Consider the following 12349-nt stretch of genomic DNA (forward strand, 5'->3'; position numbering starts at 1 on the left):
AGGAAAATTTCAGGACTAGAAAGATTAAGAATTCTGTCTTCTGTACAGATTTTGTTCCAGTAAAACATTTGTAGGAGAGAGAAAGACTATGTTATATTTGAGAATTGATGAAAGAGTATGTTCTATTAACTGTATTTTTGTCAAAGTTTGATGAAAATTGAATGTGTGTCGGATTTTTCTTCCAATAAACAAACTTTCATCGATTTCGACAAATCACATTTCATCTTCTCTGCCCAACCATTTTTCTTTCCAACTGTGGTTTTGTTGTTCTGATCTTTAGCAGTTTATTTGCTTTGACGAAATTCAGCTTATTTTAAATCTTTAAATAAGTTATTAAATCTTAAATAAGATATACATTTGTAAATGTGAATACAGCTTTCTTCAGAGAAGTTTCCTGTTATCGTTGTTATGATTTATCTGAATTTATTATTTCCGTGACATTCTGTGATGCATAGTTTAATTTCATGAGAGTTATTGTATTCACCACTGTTACACAAATTGTATGTTATTGTGTAAATGTGCTTATCTTTTGTTTAATTACTTAGCAAAGCATAGAGACCATTAATAGAGAAATTGGGGGGATACTGAAAATTTTTGAAAAGCTTATAACCACAGAGCAGTCAGAATAAATGCAGATAAATATTGAGTAATGTGTTAATGAAAACTGTGTTATTCAAAAATTCCCAATCTGTGCACAGTGATAGTCCAAAGCAATGCAAAATATTCTAATACTCTCAAAGAAATGATAGTCTGCATGGGCCTAGTATTGGGTCATCAGTCTATAGAAAGGCTATCAAACAAATGCTGTACAAATGAGTGTTTTTTAAAAAGCATTTATTAACCCTTTGTTGCATACAAAAAATCTAGAGAAGTTAAACAAAAACGTTTGTATTTTTTCTTCTTAAAATAACCTTAGTGATAATAATAATAAAAAAAAATTATTCAAACTTTGTTTTAAATAATTGCTACATTTAAATAATTGCTACAGTTTGTTCTCTACAGTGCACAGCATGCACATACGTACATGCATACAAATCTTTTCCCAACGATTTATGATCATTGCATTTGAAATCATTTCCTGCCTTGTTTGTAGTGATCATTACTATCTTGTAAATGGTAAATCTACAACTGACATGCACATACAGATCCCCCAAAATACCTTCGCTTCCTCGATTGCGATTGAATTCATTTTGCTACGATTTTGTAACCTGTACCTATTGGATTCAAATGTCAAATATTCTAGAAATTCCTTGCCAAACATAAACATTTCCAGTGGTGTTTTGGCTTGATAAGCAGTACACTTGGGTTTCAATTCACTCTTTTCGGTAGATCTTTATCTGCCCACTCCACAATTTTCTTAAACTGACATTTAAAATAAAATGTCTAAAATTATTAATTATAAATAAATATGGCAGTATAAAAAAGTGTAAGCAATATTATGTAATGTTTACTATGAGAAATTGCACTAACTTGGAAACAGAAGTAGCAGCCATTTTCCAAATAGCAACGCTTTACTTAGTGATGCTATACAGCCATCTATGATCAATGGTTGAAAGTTCTAATAATATAGAATGAATAAACACAGGAACGGAATCTGTTTAGACATTTACAGAAGAATAAACAAATTAAAACTTTTGTCTACTAGAGTGGACATGATGCAACAAAGGGTTAACCTGTCAACTGGTTTGAAAATTACTTTCAGACCATTTGACAGTTGACAAGATTGCATAGATTCAGGGCTATTTCAGAGGCTATGTTGCTTTGAATTATACTTCTGTAAAGGTATTATTGAGCTGTTGTGCGAAAATACGCTAGAAGCAACATTTGAGGGTTAGGAACTGACCGACTCCTGGATATCATTAAAAGATGAATTATCTGTATATGATATCAAGTTTGTGCAAAACTAGGTTTTTAGTGGTGGATGAGATAAAAAGCAAGTATCATGAGAAAGATCACTTCATCAAGTACAGTCAAAAGTCATTAATCCAAACTCGTCGGGACTTCAGCGATTCCGGATTATCGATTTTTCCGGATTATAGATCATCAGTTTAAATCTGGTAAGATGGCATGCAGAAATTATAAAATTAAAAATATGAAACCGTAATTTATGAAATAAAGAACAATTATGATCTAAAGGGTATCAAAATTTACAAAAAGAAAAAGCTAAATATTTATTTGTTTACTTTATTAAACATTTCTTTCAATGTAAGCTGTTTAAGTTGCTTCGTTTCATGTGATAATACTTTCTCTTTCATTCTATTAAACAGACATAATTTCTTCTTTATTTACAAAGTTCCGCTGTTCAAGTCCTATAATTGCTGTGTCAAGAATACCGACTAATTTGTCAAATGAAATTTTTTCGTTTTCAATAACCTCTGTGTCACTTTCTTCACTATCGGAAGCGAATTATAATGATGAGGAATTTGATTTAAATCATATCAAAGACGGAGTACATCGAGAGGAAACACTACATTTAGTAAGGAATTATAAGCCAAATAAAATAAAAACATCTGCCCTGAAGATAAGGATAGTGCTGACAGATCAACTTCCAATTCATTGCGCGCCACGTCGTTTACCTCCCCTCGCAGAGCAGCGTGAAATTGATAAACATATTTCGGAATGATTAGATAATCAAAGGATATGCCTTTATCCATTTTTTGCAGCAATTCTACTTTCTATTTAATGGACTTCGAAACATGCTTTCACTTTGTACATCCTTTACATATTAGTAAATATATATCGGAAATTCTATTTGACAGAATCGAAAGTTCAAGCTTACTTTTATAAAATTGCTCTAATAGTCTGCAAAAAATAATAAGCCGGATCCAATTCGAAGATTAAGGAACAATGCAATCTGCAACATTAACTGAATTAGATAATTTTAGCTTAGCTTATACCAGTGGCGTAGCTAGGGTGGGGCAAGGGGGGCATCTGTCCCCGGGCGCAACATCCAAAGGGTGCCAAATTGATGCTATGAAATGTTTTCCATTCTTGGCACACAGAAAGGGGCGCAAATTCTTTAGTTGTCCCCGGGCGCTGGAAACTCTAGCTACGCCCCTGGCTTATACCGTCCATTATACATTAAACGTGCATGCATAAACGTATTATGTACATGCACACACGCGTATTCGCAGCCATAAAGGTCTTACGCGCATGCGTGACCACGACGCATGCACAGAAAGTTTTTAGCTTTGAGGTCCGGATTATAGATCATTCCGGATTATGGGTGTCCGAATTAACGACTTTTGACTGTATACTGGAATTTAGGCTGTCACCAAAATGAGCCAAAACTCTGAATGTGTTCGCTTGTTTATATCATGAATAGCTGTACAATGTATAATGGGAACGATGGCAAGACTGTGCATGATGCTGAACTAGTTCTCTTCCCCCCCCATTCAGTGATCTGTTATAAAAATCAGGTAACTGCACAAATTTGGGGAAGGATCAGTTCTTTGCATGTATTCGGTGATCTGTTTTTGCTTAAAAAATTCAGACTTGCACAAATCCGGCATCGTGCACAGCTTCAGCATTGCACACATTAAACATTATTATGTTATATACTGAAGAGCCAAAACATTATGGTCACCTATTCAACAATGCATTGCATGGACCCTTGGCCTGCAAAACAGCTGCAACTTGCCTTGGCATGGATGCCACAAGTTCTTGGTAGATGACCGGGGACAGGTTGTACCAAATGTGTAAGCAGCAGTAGCACAAGTCGAGGTATTCCGTCATGGTGGTGTTTGTGCTCTAAGCTGCTGCTCCGTGACATCCCAGATGTGCTGTATCTGGTTAAGAGCCAGTGAGTTAGGTGGCTAGGACATTAATTGGAATTAATCCTTATTCTGCTCAAACCACTCTAACACAATTCAAGCCTTGTGACATGGGGTGTTGTCCTGCTGGAAGATTCCATTTCCAGTTGAGAAGACAGATGCCATGTAAGGGTGCAACTGATCTGAAATTATGTTCAGATAGTCTGCAGCTACCACAATTCGCAGAGCCGCCCTTGAGAACGTCCCTCAAAGTATAATGCTGTCGCAACCAGTGAATGAGGGGAGGAGTAACTGTTTTTGTGGAAGATTGCGTACTCTGACACGACCATCGATGTGATGAATGAGAAATTGTGATTCATCTGACCAGGCAACTGTCTTCCACTTACCCATAGTCCAGTCTCGATGTTCCCAGGCCCTCTGTAGGCGTAATTCATAATGATGCTTAGTCAGGCGTATGAGTGGGAAGTCTGCTGCACAGTCCCATATCCAACAGTGTTCGCTGAACTGTGTGTTCCGAAATACTTGCACTTGGACCTGCATTGCATTGGGCTGTCAACTGAGCCACTGCCTGGAACTGATTTTGCTGTACCAAGCGGGACAGTCTCCAACGTCCTTTCTCTTTTATGATGTGTGGACATCCCACACCTTGGCGTCTACTGCTGGTTTCACCTTCATTTATCCACTATGGATAAATACTAACAACAGCAGATCATGAACAGCCTACCATTTGTTAATTTTCGGAGATACTCATTCTGAGTCCTCAAGCCATTACAATCTGCCTTCTATCACATTCGCTTAAATCAGCAGCCTTTCCCATTACTCGCAAAAGTAAGTGCAAGAATGATTCCCTTTATTCTTCGGCAGCAGTTAAATATCATTCCCACTTAATCAAGTGCACACCTTACACGTCATCCAGATGAGTTCATTGAAAAATGTGGGGATAGTCATGTTTTGGTTTGTAAGTGTAGGATTACTGTTATTACAGGTTCATATATTTTCTTTTCATGATGTTTTACTTATTGTTAGAGTTGCCTCCATCTAATTTGATTTCATGGCAAAATTTATATTTGGAATTAAGTGGTACCCCTTGAACAGAAAAATACTAATTACTCAATCAAGTTTTATTGAATATGAAACTGTTATATTTTTTATTGTAAATGTTTTGCAAAGCAAATAACATCAGTACAAGGAAAATATGTATGGAGAGATTTTTGAGTACGTAAAGTGAGTATTTATGTGTGGTGTTAAGAGCTTATGTTGGCTGAATTCTGGGAACTGTAACTAGGAATGAAACTCTACAGTTGTCGTCTAAATAATTACATGTGTTCCTATTTTTGAATTTGTGTTTGTTCTTGTTTTTTGTATTTATTTTCGAGTTAATAAAATAACCATTTTTTTTTTTTCCCAAGAAGTTGTATATATCTCTAGGACTGCCATTTCTGCCTCCAGTTAGATTTTGCCCCAACATTTATTTTTGGTGTCAAGAGTGTCCAGTTAACTGAAAACTACCATAAAAGTTTATGATATAATTTAAGTTAAAATAAATATGCCGAACAATATAATCTCATCTGTTTTGAAAATACTTAAATTTTTGCAAATGAGCCTGAAGTATTTGGATGGGGGAATGGCGAATTGGTAACCTAAAACATATGTTGCAGATGTAAATTCCTTATAAGTGTCACTTGTTTTCATGTATATACAGAAGAAGATAAGAATCTTCACAACTTAAGACTAGAGTTCTGTTGATTTTGAATCATAAATGAAAAATTAGATGTGGAATAAAAGGCAGAGGGAGAATAAATACAAAAAATAAAGAAAAAGCACGTTGTTTTCTTTTTTTGATAAAGAAATATATAATTTAAATATATGATATTTTGGTTCTTTTCTGTTAACGGGTGCCATATAGCACCAAACATAAACATTGGTGTGAAATCTAACTAGATGGTGGCAACTCTAACAGTGCATAAAGCTTAATGAAAATGGTAACTATTTTATATAGAATGGATATAATTTATATAACGTTTAATAGCACAATGGCAAATTTTGAAATTTTTTGATGTTTTGCTTTGGGAAAAAAAATTAAGATTGCATCAACTACAAATTCTACGAAGAATGAATATCTGCATTTAAATACAAAAGCTGCCCCCCAACCTGTGGCAAAGTGGTGAAAGACTGTTTAATGGTAATTATTTGTTATAGGTTTGAACCCAGGTGAACAAGGTGGCACATTGTTTGGTTTTTGTGATTTCCCCATGTATAATGTGAATATAAGCCAGTTTCTTATAGAAAGTCCTACATGAAAATCCTTCTAAATTTTGTGTTTACTGCTGTAAAATTATTCATATATTCTCTGCATTATAAGCCCTCACTCTGCTATGAGCAATATATGCTTTGCTTTATGTGAATAGTTTTTCTTAGATAAATTACCACGTCCGACACGCATTCTGTCTGGTGAGTTATGTATGTTAGCTCAGTTGCTGCCATACAAGTGCATAGTTTAAAATGAAATTCTAGAAAATTGCCTAATTAATATTTTTTCATGTAGTTTTTGTTATAAAAGAAGATGAAGGGTTTGTTTTATAATCTTTGAAAATTTATAGTAAAAGACTTTACAATTAAATTAAGGAAATGAGCTTTTAAAATGAAATACTTAGAAAATACGTATAAGCACACCAAATGGAAAAAATTTAAAATGCCAAGGCAGATTTTATTGCAAATAATTTTAGATGCTAATCAGTTCCTTGAACTCCGTATTTTTGTGGTCAATAAAATGAAATGGATAGTAAATTGAAAATGTATCTATAAAAAATAAATAAATAAATAAATAAATAAATAAAAAATAATAATAAAAAAAAAGTGAGAGAGAGAGAAAGAAAGGGGGAAATAGTACTAAATGCAAAATCTGTTTGTGAGAAAAAAAAAGGGGGGAATAGCATTTATAAAATTGCCAAAAACTTCTACAGTAAGCTTAATTTCTTTGTTAGTAATTCCTTCTTGCAAGGGAAGGAGGACTAATAAATAAAATCAATATTAGAGAAATCTATATGAAAGCAAGAAAAATAATGTAACATACAATGGTATCATCCAAACTATTTCTGAGCAAATCACATGATGTCCAAAAGCTCATTTCCTTCAAAAAAGAGAACCGAACATCATCTTCTACTTAAAATTATACCGCAAAGTTTTAGCATTTAGGTTTTAAAAGAGGGTAAAGAGTTTATTTGATAACTTGTGAACATTTCAAAACTTTATAGATGCTAAAATTTAAAAATAATAGTCATCAGGTAGTTAAAAAAATGACTTCATACTTGCAGTTTAGTATGAAGTGATGCTAAAAGTTCAACACTCCCCCAAATCTGCATAAGCTTGTGAAGGATATTGTTTACTTTACCTTAGGCTACTGTTTAATTGTATCATTTGAGGGAAGTAGTTTAATTCCTTTTGCAGTTATTTCATAACCCACAAATTCAACTTTGCTCAGACCAAATTTGCATTTTGCAATGTTTATGCTCAGTCTATAGTTATTGAGCCTTCTGAAGACCAATTCAGGATGTTTTTTGTGTGTTTCTGCATCTGGTAAAACAATGAGATTGTTATCAAGGTAAGCAAGACACTAAGCCTAGGCTGCTCAGCACAGTGTTCATAAACCTTTGTGCAGCATTGTTTAAACCAAATGTCATATAAGGAAATTCAAGAAGTCGGATAGGTGTTATGAGGGCAGTCTTTGGAATATCAGCTTCGTGAACAGGAAGCTATTGGTAGGCCCTTATCAAATATGCAGTTGAAAAAATTGTTTTTCCATTCAAAATATTATACAGAAAGAGAACTGCTTTAGAAATATAGTGGGTAATGGTTTGGTAGGTGTTTACATTAAGTCCATGGTAATCACCATATGGTTTCCAGTCACTGGATTTTAAGTGAGATGTAATCGACTTGACCTTCTTGCAGCGTATAGTCGAATTCCTTTTTTGTAGGAATCAGCTTTTCTTGAGAAAGTTTTCTGATTTTAGAGAATATAGGATTTCCTTTCGTTTTGATGTAATGCTGCACATCATGTTCTTTAATTGGATCATTTTTTATGTTGTAATAATTTCAGGGATTAATTTCTAAAATCGGAAGTGCCGGAGCCCTGTAGAAAGTGGTCAGGAAGAAAAGAAAAAATAAAGTAATTAAATACCCGGTAATTAAATAATTAAGTTTAAATTAAAATTTAATAAAATACAAAGATATAAATAGAAAACAGGCAAAAGCTTATAAAAAATATGAAAAGTTTCAGATTTTAAATTACGTCCAAAGAGGCGCTTTTGTAACATTTTGTGTGTTACATTTATTTTTTAAATATCACATTCTTTGCACTTAAACCATAAAATTCAGTTCAACAGCAATATTGCAAAATAGTTTTAAAATGAGCATATCTGTAGAATTTCCAATATAGAGACTCACACGCTAGAGATAAAAATGTTTTTTCTGTACAACATTGCCATTGCTTGCTTTGAAATTCTTGAGTTTTTTAATCAAAAATTTGTTAAAATTTTACAAAATATGAAATCAATAATAAAACAAATTTCAAATTTGGGCTCCCATATTCGTAGGAGGATTACGCCATTCAAAATTCGATGGCTCTATGTACCGTTGTTTTATCACAATGTGAGAAATATACATACATTTATGCAGATTTTTCATTATTTAATTTCTTCAAATTTAATCCAGGACTCTTAACATTTAGTGGCAATATTTTGAAAAGTGAAACGAATATTTATAGTGAACCAACGCAAAATTGCAAAACGAAAACAATAGTCCTTCAGGGACAAAGCCCTTCATTCAAAAACTAAAAAATAGCTCAGCCAGCATCTGGCTGAATTTAAGCCCTCAATATACAGTATTATAATATGCTATTTCAAGGGATGAGAGAAAAACAATTCTTTTTCCAACACACGAATGGGAAAAAGTAAAACAAAGAGTCACTACCAAGAACAAAGAGAATGCTAGAACCTAGTATGAAAGTATGAAAAGAAATTTTAATCGAGAAGAGTAGTTTTGAAACCAAAGAGAGAAGAGTCCATTGCTTTCTGACCACGATTCATTGCCAGTGTAATTCTAGCTGTCAAGCAGAATGTAACTGAATAAACATATTTTCCCCAAATCCTTTCCAATAACAATATGATAATGAAGATAAGGTTTGGGGTAATTTTTGTGTCCCATGTTTGGTTATATGTGGTTCAAATCTGCAGGAGCTCTACAGTGAGAGGGCAGCAGCGCTGGATGTGCTCGATCTAAGTAATCACTTTTACTACTCTCGCGAAGAAAACATTGCACCACTCTCTGAATATACTACATGGAGAATAAGCCTTTGACGTGTGGATAGGGACTTATCCTTCTTTAAAAGTGTTAACCTCCTCCAAAGTGTTTTTTCCCAAGAGAAAGACAGGCATGCATTTGGAAGTTATGCTAGATTTTTAAGCCACATTTATTTTTAAAATGAAATTTGCCCTCTGAAACTGTGTTTGACTTACTTGAAAGAAGTTCCGCAGACATTTTATTTAGAGCTTCGATATGCTGCTACTAGAATTACGATTTACCTCAGAAAGGCTCTGGTAACTCTGGCACATTTTAAGCTCTATGAAATTTTATAATTTTTTTGTTGAAGTAAATTAGGAAATTTATTTAAAATGTCTCTATAGTGGTTTTGGAAAGTATTAGCAATGGATGTAGGAGTGACGCTATTGTTACACACAGTACCTCTAGTTGTCAACGAGATGGTATTGTCGATTAATTTTCTATTTTTACTGTCAACTAATAAGTTAAACTGTGAAAGAAAGTCTATTCCAATACACTGACTACCAATAAGTATTTGGACACCTATGCAAATGACGATATCTGCGGTCCTAAGGTACGTCACGGGCTCCGCCGGTACATATCATGTAGGAAACAGCATCAGCTTTTAGTTGCATGCAAGATGCCTCGCAGATCGGAGCTATCTGATTTCGAGAAATGTATAATTATCGGGTATCACAAATGTAGCCGATCCTTAAGGGACATATCTAGCAATCTGAAGTACCCAAAATCGACGGTGACCTATGTGATTAAGAAGTGGAAAGTGAGCGGTGATTGTCGGAATGTGCCCCGAGTCGGCAGACCAATGAAACTGGGAGATGGAGACCGACGAGTGCTGTCCAGAGAAATTCGGAAGAACCGCACCCAACCGATGAACCTCATCCGCTAGGAGTTTCAACAGGCGTCCAGGAGTATTGTTTCAATGAATACCATTCGTAAGGAAGCACATCTACTTGGTTTTCATGGTTATTTCTGCTGCCCATAAGCCTTTGATCACAAAGTCCAACCGCGCTGCTCGGTTAATGTGGTGCAAAGCACATCGAAATTGGACCGTAGATCAGTGGAACGGGTTCTTTGGAGTGACGAATCAAGGTTCACCCTTTACCGTTCGGATGGCAGGGTCTAGGTCTGGCGTCTACCTGGAGAACGTCTCCTGCCAGAATGCATTGTGCCAACAGTCAAGTTCGGCGGAGGTAGAATTATGGTCTGGGGGTGTTTCTCCTGGTAACCAACGTTACCAATGTTTCGACGTTAACTAAGGCTTGGTATGGTGCCAATGGAGTTCATCGAATGGACTGGCCTGCCCAGAGTCCAGACCTGAACCCTATCGAGAGCCTCTGAGACGAGTTGCATCGCCGAATTCAGGGGTGCACTACCCGTGCAAAATCGGTGAAGGAACTTCTATGTCTTCTCCAAGCCGAGTGGAAGAAAATAGCACTAGTTGTCATACAAAGACTTGTGGAAAGTATGCCCCGGAAGGTCCACTCTGTAATTACCTCTCGTGGAGGCTCTACTAGCTATTGATTTTGAATAAAGTTATTTTTTCTTTTCTATCACAGGTGTCCAAATACTTATTGGTTGTCAGTGTAGTAGATTTATTGACATCTTAAGTTATTAAAAGTCAGCTAAAAAATTTGCTTAGCCCTAAATCCGGTTCTGACAATTTTTTAGCATATGTTTTGTTTGTTGTACCATTTGCTGCAAACAGCTCAAGCTTAAACACAGTTCTTTCTTCCGATGGCCATGGTGGGATAACTGATATTTCTGCTCCAGTTGAATTAAATCTGGGTTGTTGATGCATTGTCACTGTTGAACGTAGAAAATGCCGTGATTCGCAAAATAAATATTTATTACAGAGCAATCAATACGCAAAGTTACATGCAGAGAAATACAAGCAAAGTTACATGCAGATTTACAAGCAGAGTTACATGCAGATTTACAAGCAGAGATAAGCAGAGTGTGAAAACGTTTACAGAGGCCATATATATAACTTTACAACAGATAATGGTTTAAAAAATCATAAACAAGGCACATAAAACAACCAATCAAAAGTAACATAAGAATGGGATATTCTTATGTTACTTTTGATAGAATAATTCGGACCTGACTGAAAGCTAATGCATCTAACGTGACAGAAAGCTATTCTTCTTTTAACCAAACAAATGCGATTACAAATATCTCAACAGTCACAAATATATAGATGACTCAGCTCAACCTCTTGACTCTGACAGCTGGGGATTCAGTTTTCCTGTTGCGAAACGTGATATTTGCATGGTGGTGTACACTTATAAGCTTGCTAGCCAAAGCATTGGTGAAAATGACAGTTATTTGGGTGACTGTTATTTTTGGAATGATTTCTTGAATTTAGTGTGTATCTTCATCTTTCTGGACTGGAGTCTCTGTGTCTTCTTATTTAGCACTAAGTCTGATATCTCTTTTTGTAAATCTTGGGCGATATTATTATCAGATGGTAGAGAAATAATGCGAGCTACTTGAAGTGGATTGGGTGTTTAATTCCCATATTTTGTTAGCTATTGTGATAGTTCGAAGAATATAATTGTAATAGTTGTAATTGAATTGTTTCTTGACATTATCATGAGTTAAACTAAAACTGGTTCTGTCAAGTGTAAATATTGACAGAATGAGTTTTGGTTTAACTCATGATAAAGTGAAGAAATAGCTAAAAAAATTTTTAAATGTTTACATATGTCCCCTTTTTCCCTGCCTGATTAAAACTCAAATTCATTTTACAGTGATCGGTAAAGTCTTATTATATATTAAAGATTGATTTACTTTAAACTTATTTTAATATTAAAAAAAAGTTTGTTTGATGTAATACTGTATATAATTTCTCAATGTTTACACATCTGTGTAGAAGTTGAAGTAGAATTATGTTGTATGTTGAAATGTGGTTTCTTTAATGTGTGTATCTTTGTTTTAGGAATCACCTGATTATCAGATGCCTATGACTTGTATATATGAAAGTTCTCACAGAGCAAGAGAAAAAAATGCACAATTTATTCATGAATGTGATATATGTACAAAATATTTTGAAAGGTGGAGTGAGCAAGATCAAATAGAGTTTGTAGAACTGATGCTTTCTAAAATGTCACATTGCCAACACAGTCATGTTAGCACATTTTTAAGGCCCATGTTGCAGAGGGATTTCATATCACTTCTTCCAAGTGAGTCTTTTGTGTTTAATTAGGAGTCATGTGTTTCAAAATTTTAATTCTCTGCAT

General features: G+C 34.7%; 1 protein-coding gene across 3 annotated transcripts in view; it reads left to right on the forward strand.

The window, feature by feature from the left end:
* The window catches only part of LOC118194134 (F-box/WD repeat-containing protein 1A-like), a 133023-nt gene that overhangs the window by 20539 nt on the left and 100135 nt on the right, over positions 1–12349 (forward strand). For all 3 annotated transcript variants that reach the window (XM_085807277.1, XM_035365316.2, XM_085807276.1), the window contains exon 2: positions 12049–12292. In XM_085807277.1, the coding sequence (XP_085663403.1) occupies positions 12049–12292 (244 nt within the window). The remainder of the gene's footprint in view (positions 1–12048; positions 12293–12349) is intronic.

Source organism: Stegodyphus dumicola, chromosome X1, assembly GCF_044657685.1.
Source record: "Stegodyphus dumicola isolate Sdum_Otavi_A_Nest chromosome X1, ASM4465768v1".
NCBI lineage: Eukaryota > Metazoa > Arthropoda > Arachnida > Araneae > Eresidae > Stegodyphus > Stegodyphus dumicola.